Here is an 18543-nt window from a genome sequence, read left to right on the forward strand (position 1 = left end):
AGAGTACCCCAGATGTGGTGGAAAGGGGCCCGTCGTGTCCTGCACACAGCAATGACATGGCAGGCACTGTCCCCTCGCTGTCCCCGATAAGGGACTGTGGCACGGCAGCCTCGGGTTTGCGGGAACCTTCCTGCCACCACATTGCTCCCTGAGGGCTCCACTCCGCGTTGGCTTTGGGATGGGTACTTGACCCCAGGGACAACATCTGCAAAGCAGGAAGGCAGCAGGCTGCGTAGCGCTGAGTTCGGTGGCAAGTCTTCTGCATCTTGCTTGATGGGGGTAGGTAGAACCCACTCACAGCAAAGCACTTGAGGGATGTGCTTAATTTAAAGTCCGTCTTAAAAGTTACAGAGAAAAGCTGCATCTCAAAATTCTCTGTGGAAAAGAGCAGTGTATTTTGATCAACTCTGAACACGCTATATATATGTTATTGCATATTATGTACACTGTAGAGATTTAACGGTGTACAGATGCAATGTGACAATTGTGGTAACGTGCTTTTTGGACTGTAATCTCTTTGTAGCAGCACTACCTATATGTGCTATATAGTATCTGTCCCAAAGGGACATGCCATCTTCTGATTAATAATAGTATCTGCACATCGGAGCATGTTAGGAGTATTTCACATATAGACAATCTGTTTTTATTGCTTTCATCTTTACAGCCAGGTGTGCGATCTAAACATCAGGCAGAAACTTCTCCAATAATCTCCTGTTTCAAAACAACTTAGAAAATGACTGTTTGGGATGGGCTGATTTATAATATATCCGTGGCACACATAAACATAAATGGAAGCCTCTGCATCCCTGGGAAACTCCTTGTCTCAGAGGGATTTCTGTCCTCCCAAGTGTTTCACCATGGGCTTGGGGATTTAAGAGATTCTTTGAAGCCAGCAAGGAATGTGCAACCTATAGACAGGGTTTTTTTAGCAGGTGCAATCTGAATCCAGCATCTATTTGACTCAACTGCAAAAACGTAGGTTGCCTTCCCCCATCCACTGCAGAGGAGAGCTTGCTTTGTGTGCACGTGTTTGCCTCTGATGATCTCTCTCATCCCTGTGCAGAAGTTCACAAAGGTCAGTTTCATTAACCTTGGGGTTATGTTTTGTGTAAATATGCATGTTTATCTGATTTGCATGGGAAATGTCATTTTCCTTACATGTCTCCCATCCAAATGTTAACCAAGCCTGAGCCTACGTAGCTTGTGAGATGTGCTGTGATGGTAACTGCAGCCAGCACAGCTGTCCTGCTCAGGCAGAGCACGGCTGCATACGCCTGATATTTTTGTACGGTGTGTTCAGCTCTGTGGATAGTAGAGGTGCCTACATGTTATCTGCCATATAATCCTACACGTTGGCAGACGGTGTGTGCATTAACACACAGTATGTGCTGATGTCTCCGGGTGCATGAGTTTCTCTGTGGCCAGCTGGCGTCCGACACATGCACTGGCACATGCGGCTTGTGAAGTTGCTCTCCTTGTCACAGCGTGCACACACAGCAGCATGTGCTTTGCATGGGTGTGCAAGCCTCCTCCCACAGAGGTGTAGAGCTACACAGACATGAGCAGAGGGCTTGGGGCTGGCTCTGCTGCATGCCAGAAACATGGAAAGGAAGGAGCTGCAGCGCAGAAGGGCTTTGCCTTCCCCCCCTCACCGTTTTCCTCTCTGCCTCACTACAGGGGTGAATTTCACATTGAGTTGCCATCTCTTGGACAAGATTATTTCTTCCTGGTTTCCTCTGGATCTGATCCTCAGAGAGCCTGAGCACTGAGCTAGCTTCTGCTGCATTTGATGAAAAATCAGCAGTAGCCGCAGCGGGCTGCCCCTGAGACCAGCAGGAAGCCATGCTGCTCAGCACTCCCTGGGAGGACCCCCTTGGTGTGTCACCCGTGTGCCTGCACATGTCACTGGAGCCCAGGGACACGGGGTGTGTGTGTGTGTGGGGGGGGTCTGAGGCAAAGAAAACATTAGCGCGCAAGTGACATATCTCAATATAATTTCTAAAACTCTATTAATTGAACAGATAAAATACCTCTGATCTATTTTTTGTTATTTTGTTGCAAAATATTAGCCATTTGGACTCTTTGCTAGGTGTGACCACACCGCTGTTCCCAAAGGCAGCTTTTCCTCATGGTATTTACAGCAGGAAACAGGTACAGACAGACAGGTGCTTTCAAAAGCCTACACACATGTAACGCTTCTGTTGTTAGTTTTTTAAAAAGACACATTCAGATGGGGTTGTGACTAGTGTTGAAGAGCTGAGTGACTTCAAAGCTGCTGTCCCAGGCATGGCTGTGAAAGGACAAGGACAGCTCTAGCTCACAAAACACTGCTGGCAGTCCCTGGAGCCTACATAGCACAGTGAGGCAGCTGGTGGAGGGGGAGACAGGGGACTCTGCTCAGCAACTTGCATTTCAATGCAGAGGCTCTGTCAAGCAGCAGCTTCCTTGATTTAGGGCTCAGATTTGTTTTGGAAACCTCACAAACATGTGCAGATAGCTGCAGGCTGAGCCTTCTGAAAAACACGTAACAAAATTCAAAATTCTTACAAGCTCAGAGGCCCTGAAATACTTCCAAATCTGGTGGTACCTTTTTATGAAGAAGTTTGAGTATTGATGAAATCCTGGTTGTGGACCATACCTACACCTTTCAGTTACAGGGAGGAGAAAAAACGTGAACAGTGGGATGCTTTGAAGGTCTTGCAGAAAGCACTAAGTGTTGCTACCACGGTGGTCCAGACTATGGCATTAAAAGTACTACAGCAGCCAACAAACACCGCATTAAACCCAAACTGTTTGCACAAAGCTTGATTCTCCTGTCGCATGTTTTCCATCCCTTTGCTACTGGTGTAAACAGATTAATTTCACTGGACCTGCACCAGCATGAGCAAGAGAGAACAAGGACAGAGCCTGACAGTTTGTGTAACACAGCTCTGTAGACCTCAGTAACACCTTGTTCTCTTCTACCATCCAGCAAAGCCATCTTCTTGTTTGGCCACTGACTACCCGACACTCACTGCAGAATACTTTTAACTGGATTTCTCTTTTCTCTCTGCCTCTCCTCCTTTTTCAGTATAGAAGGATACGAATTCAGCAGCAAAAAGCCACTGGTTCATTTGGGTCGATCTAATCTCTGCAGCAGCTTCCTGCCTGATTCCCCCACCTGAAAGATTGTGCTAGGTTTATCTTCAGAATCACTGCTGTCAAGAGCTGGTGATTTTTATTTGGGCCGATCCCTCCAAGTGATCTGTGGTACACATTTTGTCCTTCATTACATTGTCACTGACATGCTCCTTTTAGCCTGCACCCTGTCAACAATCACTCTGTGCGCAAGGGTGTCTGTTCACCGTTCTACAGCTACACTGAGTCTGTGTGTCTTGCTTGCGTGTGGGAGAGCTGTGGGAGCAGACAATACAATAGATCAGATGAGGTGCAGACATGCTTTAAAGTGCTTGTCATCCTTCGAGACCAACCTTCAAAGGAGAAAAAAATAATCCATATTTTGAAGTGAAGTCCGAAGGGCTCAGTTAGACAGTAGAATCTGGAGCAACCTGCTCCATGACAACCTGGAATAGAGACGTTTGGTGTCTCTCCAGCTAAACACAACAGAAGATGCTGTAACTAGCAGGCTAGAAGAGAGCAAGATTATCTACGTTTGCTTCTCTTGCCCAAAACTCAAGGCCAGCATTAGCCTTTGCAAGGGCAGGGAAATGGAGCCAACTTGCCATGAGAGACTGCTGTGCCTCAGGTACCTCAGCACTTCAGCTAATTTGCTTCCGCCCTTCATCCAGCATGAAGAAGGTAGTCTCATGGAAGCTTCCTTATTTCTTCTTTAAATTCTTGTAGCTCTCTCAATCAATTATTAAAGCAGCAAACCTCTCTTGTAGGAACTTCATAGATTTGTCATAAATATTTTATCTAAAAAATTATTTCATCAAGTACCTTAGACTTTTGTTGTTGTCAGTTTGTGTTAAATGTCAAGTAAAATCTAATTTATTTATTTTAACACACAGAGAGACCTTCAGTAGCTCACTGCACTCCAGGAGAAAACAAACAAGTACTGCCATTCAGACAGTGAAGCAACCACTGAGAAGGGAGGGCAGTGCCACTGCTTGCTGGGTGCCACCCCTTTCACTGCAGCAGCCAGGAAAAATAAAATAACGGCCACACACTACGTTGACTGGACAGTTGGCCGGACAATGGCAGATGGCACACTTAAGCTTTCCCAGGAAGCTATGGGCAGGTCGGATGAGATCCCAGCTGCCATGAGGCAGTGGGGTGTCACCCTAGAGGAAGCCAGCAGCAGATCGGGCCAGCTGTGCCTCACAGCTGGCTGGAGGGTGTGGGGCTGAGCCCTGGCTGGGGTTAAGGACCTCTCCCTGTGCCTAGCTTTGAGATGTGGAGCATCCTCACTGTCCTGAGGGACTGGCTAGAAGAAAGCTTCTCTGGTGTGAAGGGAGACTGGGCTTCTATCAGGGTTTTCTTACAATCTTTCCTGTCTTCTGCTTCTGCAGTCCTCCCTGAGGCTGTGCCTGTTGGCTCCCAGTCAGTACATTTGCTGTTGTGTGTAAAAGTGGCAGCCTAGCGCCCTGCTCCATCTAAGCAAATAACTTGGACAGACCTGTTGGCATACCTGGGTATGTGGGTCAGGCTCAGAATTAAGGGGACCTGGAACTGAGCAGGTTCCAGCTCTGGAGGGCTGGCCAAGCACAGCAGACCCTTCACCCCAGCCCCTGTCTGCTTCCCTAGCCCCAGCTGGGCTTATGCCCAGGTTAAATAAGTGAACTCTTCCACTGGAACATTTCAGCAGAGCCAGCAGACATCCAAAGAGCACTGAGGGGAGCCAGTCCTGATGCACTGGGGGGGCTGTCATTGGCAATAGCCCCAGAGATGAGCATACTGGTGCAATCCCTAGGGAAATTGCTGTGTGGCTTTTACCCTACGAAGTAAAAGAAGAGTTTCCTGCATCCATCTTCATTGCCCCCCTTTCCCTGACATTTTGCACGTCCCCACCACGGCCAGCTACTCCTGACACTCCTCACCCAACAGCTGTGTCATCAGCACCCAGTGCTCATGTCTCAGCCTTGCATGGGAAGGAAAAGCATTTATTTCTTTTCCTCTTAAAATAAAAAAAAATAAAAAAATAAAGGCCCTAAAAGGCATTCTGTCCTATTCTAAAATCCTAATGTTGATCTTCTCAAGCCTTGAAGGGAGACAGAGTGAGACCAAAGCCTTTAAGCTAATTAATACCTTCTCCTCCCTACTGCTTGAAGAGATACTTTTTTTTTCTAAAAATACCTCCATAGCCCATTTTTAATGCAGTCTTCCTCCATATCAATGTCCCCAATAAAGCAGAGGAGCTGTCATCTCTATCTCAGGATCTTCCCCTCCCCTCTACTTTGAAGCTGGGATAGGGAGGGAGAGAGGAGAAGCAGCCTTGGAATCTGGTATCTGGGCTGCTTTCCCTCAGGAAGGGCTGATGGAGGCAAGAGCATAGCCAGGCAAGAGATACAGATGGGACCTCCCTGGGTGGTCTCCAAAAAGCCCCCTCCCTCTAACACAGGAGGAGGTGCCCAAGTGAAGGGAACATCCACCTGAGAAGGTGAACCTAACATTTGGCTTTGCTTTCAGAATATAAGAAAGCAGGTGAGCAGGAAACACAAAACTAGCTAGAAGGAGGAAAGCAGAGGTGGGTCTGCTTTATGCTAGAGAAGACAATCTTTGTGTGTGTGTGTATGTGTTGAGGTGGGAGGGCACCTCTTGGTGCCGTCTCTTTGGAAAAGTATTTATCCATTCCAGGAAGATCCCTGGGCTTAATCCCTCCCTTCTGCTCCCTCAGAACTACTTGGTGTTTCCTTTAGTAAGCATGCGCCATACATACGCTACCATACAGGTGTATTTACATGTGATGAGGTCTGCTAGGTCTCAGCAGAGGTCTCTGGTACAATGCTCCAATATAACAACAGAAAGAGTTTTGGTGTTCAGAGTGAGGCCATCTTTGCGTTGTACTGCAGCTCAAGACAGTCTCTCCTCCTCTCAAGCTCTCTTTCACCCGTGCACTCCTTTGCTTGGAACCGGCTGCTGCAAGCAGATAATATTTGAAGAGCAACAAGGAGAAAGCACGGCAAGTGGTACAAGTTCTCAGCTCCAGCTTAGCAGGTGGCAGCAGTGGTGGCAGGGGGAGCTCCACCCCCGGGAGTGCCCCAAGGCGAGTCCTTGGCACAGGTGAGTCCATTTCTCTCCGAGGCTGGCAAAGTTTTGGGGTGAGTACAAACCTATGGCCAGGTAAATGCAAGGCAGGGAAGGAGGCTGAGGAGTAGCAAACGGAAGACACAGTGCCTAGAAAGCAGCAGGTCATCAAGCCTCTCAGGGCAGCAAAGTGCTACATGGGGACAGCACGAGCACAGGAGGCCAGCTGGGCTGGCAGGGTGTGAGGACGTGTGAGCGTGTAGGTTGGCAGTTTCTATAGATGGCTCCTCACAATTAGCATCATCTTGAAGGGAGACAGGGTAAGAGTTAGGTCAGTCGGCTTTTTTTTTCTTTTCTTCTTCTTTTACTAAAAAATAAATCACAAACTAGATCTCTGTAGGCCGAAAGGGTCCCCGGGAGGTGGTGGGCAAGGGAAGCAGGGAAGTCTGTGCTGTTTTGGTGCTGGTGGTGTGGCTACACAAGGCTGCGTGAGCCACTGGAGTACCTGCGCCTCTGAAGCAGGGAGCTAGGGGGGCAATACTGGTGGGGGTGGTTGTAGGGAGGTGGTGGAGGTGGGAGGGGAGGCTGATGGACCAGCTTCATGGGGGTCCCGGGGAGCCCACTGCCCACACCACGCCAGGGGGTGGAGGTGCAGGAATCGGAGGTGACGTAGCGTGTCAGAGTCTGGTTGAGGGCCGGCTCCATTCGAGCGAGGCACGGCTTGTCCAAGACAATGACTTTGACAATCTGCTGGCACTGTACAAGTGTCCCCGCTGAGGCGGGGTGCGAGGGCACCAGTGCTGTCTCCAGCCGCTCCCGTGGCATGTTAAGACGCGTGCTGGGCTGCATTCCACTCTCGGGCCCCAGGGCGGAGTTGTGCTGGTACGTTTGAAGCCTGTTGTGAATTGACACCTAGTTTAGAAACAGCCAAAGAAGCATTAAATGTTACAAGACTTTTCCCATCTGCTGCTACTGGCTGCCCTGAACCCCCACCACCAGTCGGCCTCACATGCATCAAACCCTCCCTCCCTCAAAAAAACAGCAAAGGCACAGCCCCTGCCTGCACAGCCCCCCCAGTAGCTCCATTGCCCCCATCTAGGCCTAAGTGCCCCTGTCCTTTCCATCACGTCAAAGGCGGCAGGGCCAGCGTTCCCAAATGCAGTGCAACTTTGATTATCCAAACGGCACAGGGAACGCAAATCAACTCTAGGAGTGGAGGCGTCCGTGAATTCTCATGATAATGAACAGACCTCGGAGGTCATGCCCTTGTCCCCACCAGCAAAAAGGAGAGGGGAACCAGACAGCAAGGTTTCAGATAATCGAGGTTGTACATTTCAGCAAAATGACAGTAGCTGAATCTGAGATAGAGAGAGACAGAGAGACTCAAGCCTTTCCCAGATCCCTGCCTTTCTGAGTAGGAAGGTACACCACATGACTGGTTAATCTGTTTACAAAGGAAAAAGCAGAAATCTGACATACTCTAGCAAAAGGCTCTGATCCATTTGATGATTTGTCAGTGAAAGGAAATGATTTTCAAAAAAAGAAAAAAGAAAGAAAAAATGTCCGTCTAGCTCATACAATGATAAAAGAAATTCATGATGAAATGGTAGCAGATTAGATAATCTCAAAGAAATGGAAATGCTCCTCTGCTGGCAGAGTTATTACTTGGGCAGCTGAAAGGGGGAAGGGAAGCAGGAGGTCATCAGGGTCCCCGCAGAGAGATGCTGATAATGGAGTCAAATAAGGGAGCTCACTGGGTCCAGTTTGAAAAGGAGGAGCTGCACTGGACCAGAGGTCCCTAGTGGGGGAAACACTGCAGGAAAATGGTGCTTCCCAAATGGTGGATGAGGTAATAGTTCCTCCTGGCAAGGACATGGGCCGATGGAGACCTCAAACTAGAGCAAAGTTGCTGGCTCAAAACAGAACGTCAATCAAATGACAAACACTGAGTAGGAAATAAGTGCTTGCAGGTTGGCATGGCACTTCCAGCTAGGCAGGGGTACAGATGGGCAGATGGGACAACGGGGGTGCCCTGATTGTCTGGCATGTTGGGCAGCAGCACCAGCAACTGGGAAGGAGAAGCTGTGGAGTGGCCAAGCTCCCTACCATGCTGGAACAAGGATGAGCTGTCTGTCCCTACTCAAGCATGGAGGTTGCTCAGACTCACTGCACAGCAGGACATAATATTGTCTCAGTATTTATTCAGGCAGTGGAACATGCTGTAGGAAAAACTAGTTGCTGGGCCATGAAGTGCTAATGACATTAGGATACATGAAAGCCGTTCTCCACAAAGAAACACTCCTCCCAACAGGAATAGGAAATTGGCTGGGAGAGGCACCTTTCCCAGGAAGGGGGTGTCTGCAGGGAAATAGGGCGCTCTTCAGGAAAAAGGAGCAGCACCCACTCCCCACAGAGAAGCTGAATCCTTCAAGTAAATATACTATGATGAGGGGGGAAAGAACTACCCTGGAAAAGGGCAAATTCAGGACAATGGAGATATTCCAGACAGGGAGAAAGTAGGAAGTAGTAGATAAGATTTTCAGTGTGAAGACTGCATTTTCCTGTTTCCTCACAGGCAGTGGGAGCATGGGTGTCTGTGAAGAAACAGGCAACCCACTGGACGCTAGACATCCCTGCAAAGATAGATGTACGCAGGACAGCCAAGCTCCCTACCAAGGAAAGAGAAGCTCTAGGGAAGGTCTCTGGTATACAAAGGCCATGCTTAATCCCCTTCAAGGTGGGGATGGGAGACAGAGCTGCAGAGATTGTGCAGGAAAGCTGGGCTGCGGGGAATTTGCATGTGATGCTGCATGGAGTTAGCATGTCAGGGAAGTCTTCAGTGGGTTCTCAGTCTCCCCATAAGCAGTGGGGTGGGTTAGTCTACAGCGTTTGGGAGCTTGGTCCATGAGGGATGTTACAGTTATAAAAACGGATTGAAAATGCTTTGAAGTTTAGTTTGGATTTGAAAGTTGTATTACCCGTCCTAGCAGTAACTTTTAATTGTATCTCTGGAAATTGGTAAAATTGTCAGTCTGGCTGGGGAGGCATTGATTAAAACCTGAGAAAAGAAACAACAGAGAATGTGAGAAGAGCTGAAGTGAGAGAGAATTACTTACCTCAGCTGCTCTGCACTCTACTTACCTCCACTGTGCTGTCCGAGACCTTCTCCCCCAAATCCTTCTTGCCTTTGAAATAAAAGGAAAGACCTCACTCATGGGGTCTGTACGTCTAGTCAACAGCTGGCCCTCATACTCTGGGCTGGAAAGCTAAGTGGAGAGGTGCAGGGCCAAACAAGACTCTTGACTGCAAGAAAAATCCAGACTCTGTTGCAACCTGATAGCTGCTTAGTGGGGTAGGAAGAGGCCATTTTGGGGGCCTATCCTTAGGTCCTGATTTCAAGTGCCATTTTAGTGAGTTGGTAGCCACTCACATCTGCACTTGATTTTTGCTGCCATACAAGCCCAGGCGTGAATGGACACAAAGCCTTTGATACAAAGAGGCTGGTCCAAAGTGCTGGTGAAGAAGCTGCAGTTACTATGTTGCATCAGGTCAGGGAGGAAAAAGTGGGCCACATTCTCCAGCAGTTACCTATGCTCCATCAGTAACACCTCTTTGCTAGATGTTACAGCTACAGACTGGGTAATGAGACTTCACGGCTTTTCTAGGGTATTTGAAGAATGTGTATGTTCTCATATTTCCACTATTTGCCCAAGGCTAAAGGATACAAAACTGAACACTTGGCTGTTATGCTCACAGGAGTCAATGAAAACACACTTGTGAAGGCAGCACTGCTTGACCAAGAGAAGCTGTGTGTCCTCTTACCTGTTGGAGACCCTTGCTTAGACTGCAGTTCCATCTGGGCTCCATTGGTCCTCAATGAGAGAGTTTTTGCCCCTTGCTGTTTCTCCAGCTCCCCTGCAAGACAGACATACAGAAGTGAATGAGAAGACGGATGGATGGAAGGACACCAGCATACTGAAGAAGCAATACCGGAAGTCAGCAAGAATTAATGTAAGAAAATGACAGGAGAGTGTCAAGAAAGAAGAGAGGAACAACCAAGAAAAAAACCAGAAACTGGAGAGGACTTGACATGTGGAGGAATTTACATCTCTCCACACATCCATCTATGACCTGCATTTATACAGAATAGATTATTGCTGCACGGGAGAGGACCACTGATGTTGAGCTACTTTGGCTCATCAGTTTATACATGGAAAGGCCATCAAAGGCTACATGGACATCTAATCTGTGTAAGACAGGCAACAGAGGGACCCAGTACAGACTGCTTGTCCCCTAGACATTCCCTGAGTGAAGGAAATCTCTGCTAGGCTACCAGACCAGTCTTGTACTTCCTAGTTATCTACAGATCATATTTGCATAGTCAAGGGAATATTGGATGGAGAAGAGTCTTTTGGGTCTGACAATCCAAGCTTCACTGCTCCAGGCCACTGATTCACACCCCCTGTTTCATAAGCATCATAAGTAGTTAAATTCTTCTATTTCTCCTGCTGGTGGGTGATCACAGAGCCTGGTTGCTTTTTTACCCTGTCACTGAACACAAGAACAATCCTCTGCAGACTTGTGCTGTTCATTGTCTTTCCCCCTGTTCCTGAAGAACCCATTTCCCTCACCCTTTCTCCCTTGTAGACATGCAGTGTGATGGCATCGGAGTATGAATTGCATTAGAGGTCCTTACATTCAATTCGTATCTGCTCCAGCTCTGTCACTTCTGCTATTGACTCTTTTAGATCTTCCACAAACTTTTGCATTTCCTCAGCACCCAGAGCACAGAAGTGTAGTACTTGTTTCTTCTCCGAGCCTGAAACTGGAGTCACCAGTGTGATGCCATGGGGGTAATCTGTAAAGATGTGTCAACAAAACAAAGAGGCATTAGGCATTCTTGCTAGAGTAGTTGGCTGCTTGGTACCTCTGCAGAACAGAGAGTCTCCAACATGAGTCCAAAGAATGGCACCCCTAGAGTCTGTCACACTGCAAACTATGGGAACCTGCAGCACTGCAGCCCTCCACGGGAACAGAATGGCCTAGCTGCAGCAGCAAGGCAAGTGCCACCAGCACCACAGTGCTGTCAAACCCAGAAAACTCTAGCTCTTAGTTACACTTAATGCAACACTGGCTCTAGGAACCCAAGCACAGAGGTAGGGCTGTAAAGCCCTTCTGAATCTGTGGAGGAATAAATAGCATATATGAGGCCAACAACATTTTTTCTCCTGTGGGAGATACAGCGGGAGACGCTGGCTCTTGGAGTCAAAGCTAGAATAGCCATGAACATCCACAGTGGCAGGACTACTCCCCAGTCTCTACTTCCATCAGCAGAGAACACGGCAGGGGTGTTTGCACAGCATGGGTGGGGAGCTCATCGTGCTGTGCAGAGAGAATGGTAAAGAGAAAGATGTAGGTTTGTAGCCTTCTGCTTAGTACTCCTCAACAGGCAAAACACACGGGAATGTAAATGAAAGGACATGCACAGTGTGAAAATACCACAGCAAAAGCCTTTGTGTTTTAAAGATCAGGCTGGGTGCAAGGAGGTCGTGGCTGGAGATTCAGCCAACAAGCAGGAGAATGAGAGTTTGCAGAGAACTTGCTACACTTGTGACCGAACTTTCTCTACCTTCTCAATGGCCAGTGGTTTCAATCCCTTTTCTCTTTCCCTCTCATCTTTCTCTACACTTAATTTCCCTCCTTTCCCATTCTGCATTCTCTTCTCCTCCACTGCTCCTGCATTTGCCTGACTTCTCCACCCTCTTCCTTTACCAATCTTTAAAAAACAAGTCAAGGAACCAACCTGCTATTTGCTGTCAGCCCTCAGCTACCCTGTTTGTGTCCCAGGCCCCTTTTCCCACCCTGTATCTCTCTCATTTGTTCAGATCACAAGCTATTTAGGCCATCTGCTTTTCTGTTTCTGCAGTGGACGCCCAACAGGATGCCTTTGCCAGAAGATCCTTGGGCACTCACAGGATAGTCACCATACCACTGAAAGCTGATCCCAGCTCTGGTGGTGCCTCCTGGCGATGCTCTGTTATGAATGACTCTTCGGTACACACAGGGATGTGAAAGCCTCCCCACGCTGCAGAGGGCAGGGTGTTGATAGAGTGACTCACGCTGCCAATAGGGTAGAGGGAGGATGTATAGCCATAGTGCTGCTGCTTAAGTCTTACTTCCTTGCAACATGTTCTGCAGGTGCTCACAAAAACCCTGGTGGGCATCAGCTATGTTTGCCCGGGACTGCTGTGCAGCCCCTCTGCCCACACCAGGAGGAAGCCTGCTTGTTTCTGGAACTCCTCCACTGCACAACCAGCCTCAGTCATGACACATCATGGCTCTATTCCCAGACCATCAAGGTCAGGCTGACTAGGGCTGGCCTCTCGCCATGCTTTGGTGGGTGCTGTTCCAAGGGTTCTGCTTCTGCCTTGGGAAGTTTTCAGCACAGTATGGCACAGTGCAGGGAGGTTGCAGCAGCACATTTTATCAATGTCGAAGGCAGAGGTGGTAGTTGTGACTTTGGGCATGAGCAGCAGTTTTGTCAATGAGGTTCTCCACCTGCGGTTGGCTCCTGAGAGCTCAGTGAGATGTATCTGGGGATTGATTCCTTCGTTCCTCCCCACTAGTGCTCTCCCTGCCACCATGACAAGCCAGATCCTTCAATGAGCTTAAGTTCAGTCCTTCTGCAGGTGCTCATATCTAGTGAGAGGTACCAGAAACCTCTTCTCACCATGTTTTACCTGCACAACAACTTCCTCAGCACCAAGCCTCAGTTTTCTCCCCTCCACTTTCAACCCTGATGGAATCTCTGTTCTGATGCAAAGTCACACTGGGTGACACAGCCCCCTCCCTCCTCCTGTTCCCTGCCAAACCACTCCAGGCAACCAAGGACCAATGGACTTACATTCATTCTCAAAGAGATGGAACTGCATCCCTAGCAGGCCGACTGACTTGCAAAATGTGTACGTTGAGGAGCTTTTCTTCTTGGGGCAAAGCTTGAGGATCTGTTGGAGGGAGAGAAGCATCATTGGGCGGGGTGCTGGGGAACTGTGAAGCAAGAACAATGCAAACTGCTCAAAGTAAAAAAGCTTTTTGCAAGCTCTATTAATTGTACATGGGAGTAACACTTGGTGACTGACAGGGTCATTGCCCAGAAAGCTGCCTGGCATGCTGCACTTGTAACAACACTTCTGAAATTCTGTATGCATAGCCCTGGGACCCACTCAGCTCTCTGTCTCCCAGAGGTGCTGGCTTTTTCATGACCACATTTCTGACTTTGCAAGGGTAATTCTCTTTACCGGGGACCAGATCAAAAGGTGAAGGGGAGCCTGTCAGAAATACCTTAGAGCTGGGAACAGGAGCATATGTGAATGCTGCTGTGCCCTCACTCCCTCAGCACCAGCTCTTATGGATCTGATTTATCCCATGAAGTAGAGGGATAGCAAGGAGCAGACCCTCTCCCCAGGTTCACAACTGTACACGTGGGTGCAGAGGAGTAGGTGGGGAAAGCTTTCTTGTCCTCTGCTCCTACAAAAGTGTTTGTGTGTAGCTTTACATTTGCAATATCCGGTTTCATCTTCCCATTAAATACAGGAGAACTTCCACCTTGTTTGGCCTCCTCCCAGTCTCAGTGTACCTCTGGACTCCCTTATGCCAGGCTGAACTCAGTTCCAAGGTTGCTGGGGCAGGACACTTTTAAAAGTACTACACACGTTTGGGGCTCCAGTAAGTAATACGTAGTCTCCTACAGCCTTTGCAATGTTAGAAGGCAGTGGTTTTAAAGTGTCTGACAGAAAAGATTTAAAGTGCATGGGAGGGCTCTGTCTACTATAGTGCAAACAGACAAAGAAATGAACCTCCCTTTCATGAAATGAACGTCCCTGCTACAAAAGGCATGAGAGAGCAATGACATTGCTTGGATGGCTGTGGGATGGGACAGTTTGTTTTTTCAAGGGTTAGAGTTTTAGTTTTGATAGGTTTTTAACAGTGAAGGATCCAGAGCTGTCTCTTACAATGTTGATGGACCAGGAGATGGTCTGTCTTTAGGACAGGGGGGAAATGGGTGTTGTGGAGTGGGCTTAATTTCTTTATAGAAATCGGGGTGAGTTTTATCATCGCAATGCCTAATTGCCAGAGCACACTTACCACCAGCAGGTCATTGAAGAGAAAAACTTCCCTCTGGTGAGCTGCCTGCTTCTGCACTTTGTTCACATCAGTCACTTCATACAAGCGGCTGCAGCAGACCAGCCGGCGATGGGGCACAGACAGAACCTGCAGAAGATCCACAAGAGCATGCAGAGGCTGAGGGAGATGCCGCTGTGAGTCTCCCCACCCTCAGCCTGCACAAGCCTGCCTGGTGACAGCAGCACAAGTCAATTCTGCCCACTCAGATCATCTCTTCACCATCACTTTTTCCTGCTGGTGCACTAGCAGAGAGAGCTATGCCTTTGTGATCTCGATAAATCAGAGGAGTAAGACAGGCTATAGGCAACCCTCTTGCTCACACATCCCATCTTCATATACCTCTGGCTTCCACTCACTGGGTGACTCCTCATCCTCTCTCATCCCACTGGACATCTGCAGGTTACCTGGACTTTGAGAAATTATTCTGCTCCTTTTGGGTACACAATATGTATGTTTTTGCATGACAGATCAGTTATTGCTGAAGAAGCTGTCTCTGCATTTGGGAGTCTGTTAACCCCTGCAGTCCTTAGGGAATTCACTGGAGACAGATGGGTGAAATTGTTTTCTATCACTTTGCCTTCCATTTCCTACACCATCACAAGGCCTGAAAGTTTGAAACACTACAGAGCTATCACTGGAGCATTGGCAGGCAGGACCTGCACTGGCAGTCAAGACCTGCAATAAGATTCTTGGGCAAACAATTACTGCACCAGATACTGTAAACTTTGGCCAAGAAGATCCCTAAAATTAGGAAAGAATGAGATAGCAAGGAAGAAAGTGTTTAGAGAAAAAGGAGTGAATTTGTCAAGACAAGCAAGGAAGTTATTACAGAAAAGGAACAGGGGTAGAGAGGAAAAAGGCAGGACAGAGGGCAGTGAGGGAGGTGGGGGTGAGAAGAGTGAGTGGGTGCCGGTGGGGTTATGGGTACTCACCGTTTTCATTCCAACTATGGACTTCTCCACTTTGGTGACATAAGTCACATGGTCCTCATTGGATTTTAGCTCTTTCTGCTGGATCCTCTCATAGATTCCCACCACCAACTCCCGTGGGATGTCAGCACCATCATCCACCCCTACCAAACAGAGAAAATGTTGGGCAGACTAGGCAGGGAGAAAAGGAAAGGGAAGACCTGGTGGTCCCTGACAGGCAACTACTGCCTCTGCACCATGTAGTTGTGGGAAGGCTGAAGGGAAAGAGCAATACTTTGCTTTAGGCTGTCTTCTTTCTTGCTTTAATACCTAATGCACCAGAGACTGACATTTCTAAGGCAAATGAGTATTTCATTATTCCATTGCATGGTGGCTCCTTTCCATGTGTTCCCTAAGGTTTTATAGCTATAATTTAACATTCATATATCTTGAGCCACTCTGCAGCAATCCCTGCATTGATTTCATATCATCAGAAGTGCTATATGTGGAGGAGATCTATGACGGGATTCAGCTGCTTCTTCTGCCAATGCAAGTGTCATCTCTCCTGTTTGCTCGGTGGCCTCCACCATTTTGCTTCTGTGATGTCTCCTAGGAGTAATACTTTCTTGTTACTCTGTCTTCAATATCTCTCTTGGCCCTGTCCCTCTCCTCTTTTACTTCTCCTTAAACAACTCTCCAAATTTTGCTCTCTGACCCTTGCAGAGCCTGGCAGGAAAGTTTTCTTTCACCCTTCCCTAAGCCAAATACTACAAATTAAACTGTCAGTCTTTCCGCTAAACTGAATTAGTTCAGTCATTTTATATGGATTTTCTTTGCTTTCCCTTCAGCTCCCTGGTCTGAGATGTAGAGTGATGCAGGTGAGGAACTGCTGATGAATGGAGAGGCATTGTCATCTCCTGGCTCTCTCATCGACATCCTTCCAAATATCCAGCCTGAATATTCTGTCTTTTTTCAAACACAAGCTGGTGAAGCTACTGTCCTGGGCATTGGCCTGAAGGTGAGTCTCTAATGAACTGTCTCCCCTTGTCTGTAGTGGGATGACATTCACTCGCTCTAGCGAGTTGTGGTGTGTTACACACTGGAGGTGAGTGATCCTCATGTTAGCTGAGTTCATTGTAAGGTGAACTGGCAGATTTTCAAGCAACTGTAAGTTAAGTTAACATAAAACACCCTTTCGAGCTAGCGCTATTAGCTGTAATAACAAAGGGGATGATGGCAGGTATCAGCCCCATTCAGTATCTCAGAAAATAACTTGAAAGAGGGCCTCAGTGTCACATTATACCAGTCTGAAGTGGATGACAAATTAGGAAAGGTGTGGGAGGCTGAGATGACACTTTCTGAACAGCAGTCAGGACAAAGAAACGACTCAAAGGAATCCATAGAAGTTCAAAATCTAGACAGGGATTTACACTGAAAAAACTTTGAGATAGCTTCATGTGAATTGCAGATGTGCAGTAAGACATGGAAGACGGTTGACCTAGGATGACCCAGGAGTGAACATGGCTAGGAAATTAGACAAGAATTTGTCTAGATGTGATGTCAAAAAGGCCAAACAATACTAAGTTGCATTAGCAGACCTGAAAATAAGGAGGAGGCAGTGGCTTTATATATGAGTATGTTGTGACCATATCTGAAAAAGTGCTATTAGCAACCTATTACCAAGATGGGAAGGACTGACCTTAAAGAAACAGAAGAAAATTGATTTGGGAAACTGATGTATCAGAAATTATGAAGAGGTAATGTATGCATGAACTCTGTCACACCTACAGTTACTATTAAGTAATTGCCAGCAATTAAGGAGGGGAAGATTTAGCCTGAATAGAAGGAAAATGTCTTCATATATTCAAAGCAGCAAGGAAGGGAAAGGCTTGTTTAGCACAATCCAGCAGGGTCTAAGAAGGATGGAGACAACAGCAAAACGTAATACGATGGACTGCTTCCAAGCAGTGAGATCTGTTACAAGATGAAACCATCTCTTAAGGAAAACAGTTGGTTTCTGAGAAGGCTGGACAGCTTTCTGCAGAAGACAATGCTTAGGTTTTCCCCTTCCCCACCATCCTAGAGAACGCATCAAAGGGCCCTCCATGTCTGGCTCACAAGGAGCAGCAGCAGCCCTGGAGAAAGACAGCTTCACTAGGTTTTTGCTACCTTCACCTAGGCAGAATTCAGCGCAGCAAGAGGGCAAAAAAAAATTAAAGCAGGACCCTCACCTCTGAGATTGCGGATGAAGTCCTCCAGCATCATCTTCCTGTCAGGCTTGATGTTGGGGCTGTACATGTCTGTATTGAGAAGGATGATTGCAAAGGCCAAGATGAAGATGGTGTCCGGGTTGTGAAACTGCTGGACCACATCTGGGTTACACATGCAGTACCTCTGGCTGCAGGAGGAGAGATGCACACACTTAACATCGAACATGGGAGTCCTCTACTCCAGGGTGGCAATGGCTTCATCACAAGTGGATAAAATTCCTCCTTTCACTCCACCTCTCACATAAATGGGAAGGAACTGACTGCTCTCTGAAGGCAAATTTACCCACCAGTGGCTGAAGTAGTCTACTGACACTTCAGCTTTCTTGCCCTCAGCAACCAAAAGAGCAAGTGAGACTAGAGAGGACTACTCCAGCTGGTGTCACTATGTAAGGGTAATATAGGAGATGTCTACTTCAGCCTGCCTTGCTAAGGGCAAAGCACTCCTCTGGATGCACAGAGGGAGCAACCCAGCACCCCTGCAAGCCCCAGTGCTGCTCCTCCTGTGAGTCACCAACAAACAGGGAGTCCCTTGCTGGCAGACATGACAGGACTGGCTTCACTCTGCAACTTTGTGCCCCCATTGAACATCTGACAAGGTCATGGCTTTGCTGTAGCCGTGGCACAGAGGACTCCATGCTTCAGAAGCCCCTCCATGATCACCTTTCTTGGAAGGGAGGTCTCTGGCCATTCAGTGCATGGTTGTTGCATGGTTTTGGTCTTGGGTGGGTTCTTTGCTTCCAGCTGGTTGCAGCAGAGGGGCTGCAGGGCTCATTGTCTTACCTGAAAGCCTCAATTAGCCGCTCAACCTTCTGCGCTTCCCCCTGCACACGGATGTGGGCCTGGAATTTCCGCAGGGCTTCGTCCAGCTCCATACCTGAGAAGTCCATCTCATCCACCACGCAGCTGTGGGAGGGGGGACACAGCCTTCATCAGCATGTCCTCCCATGGAGGACACCAGGAAGCTCCTTCACTGCAGTGCCAACAAGGCTCAGTCC

General features: G+C 48.0%; 1 protein-coding gene across 5 annotated transcripts in view; it reads right to left on the reverse strand.

Moving 5' to 3' along the window:
• Positions 1 to 611: 611 nt before the first annotated feature.
• IQSEC3 (IQ motif and Sec7 domain ArfGEF 3) overlaps positions 612 to 18543 on the reverse strand; it is a 106977-nt gene continuing 89045 nt past the window's right edge. The window contains exons 6-15 of one of the 5 annotated variants that reach the window (XM_055712196.1): positions 18329 to 18451; positions 17510 to 17676; positions 15303 to 15442; positions 14332 to 14457; positions 13091 to 13190; positions 10883 to 11044; positions 10009 to 10101; positions 9328 to 9371; positions 9165 to 9244; positions 6958 to 7081 (exon numbers count right to left, since the gene is read on the reverse strand). In XM_055712196.1, coding sequence (XP_055568171.1) covers positions 9170 to 9244; positions 9328 to 9371; positions 10009 to 10101; positions 10883 to 11044; positions 13091 to 13190; positions 14332 to 14457; positions 15303 to 15442; positions 17510 to 17676; positions 18329 to 18451 — 1030 coding nt within the window. In that variant the 3' untranslated portion in view covers positions 6958 to 7081; positions 9165 to 9169. Of the gene's footprint in view, positions 7099 to 9164; positions 9245 to 9327; positions 9372 to 10008; positions 10102 to 10882; positions 11045 to 13090; positions 13191 to 14331; positions 14458 to 15302; positions 15443 to 17509; positions 17677 to 18328; positions 18452 to 18543 lie in introns of all 5 variants that reach the window. The other 4 variants (XM_055712197.1, XM_055712198.1, XM_055712193.1 and 1 more) reach the window with 4 other exon arrangements.

This window comes from Falco cherrug, chromosome 5 (genome assembly GCF_023634085.1).
Source record: "Falco cherrug isolate bFalChe1 chromosome 5, bFalChe1.pri, whole genome shotgun sequence".
NCBI classification, from domain to species: Eukaryota; Metazoa; Chordata; class Aves; order Falconiformes; family Falconidae; genus Falco; species Falco cherrug.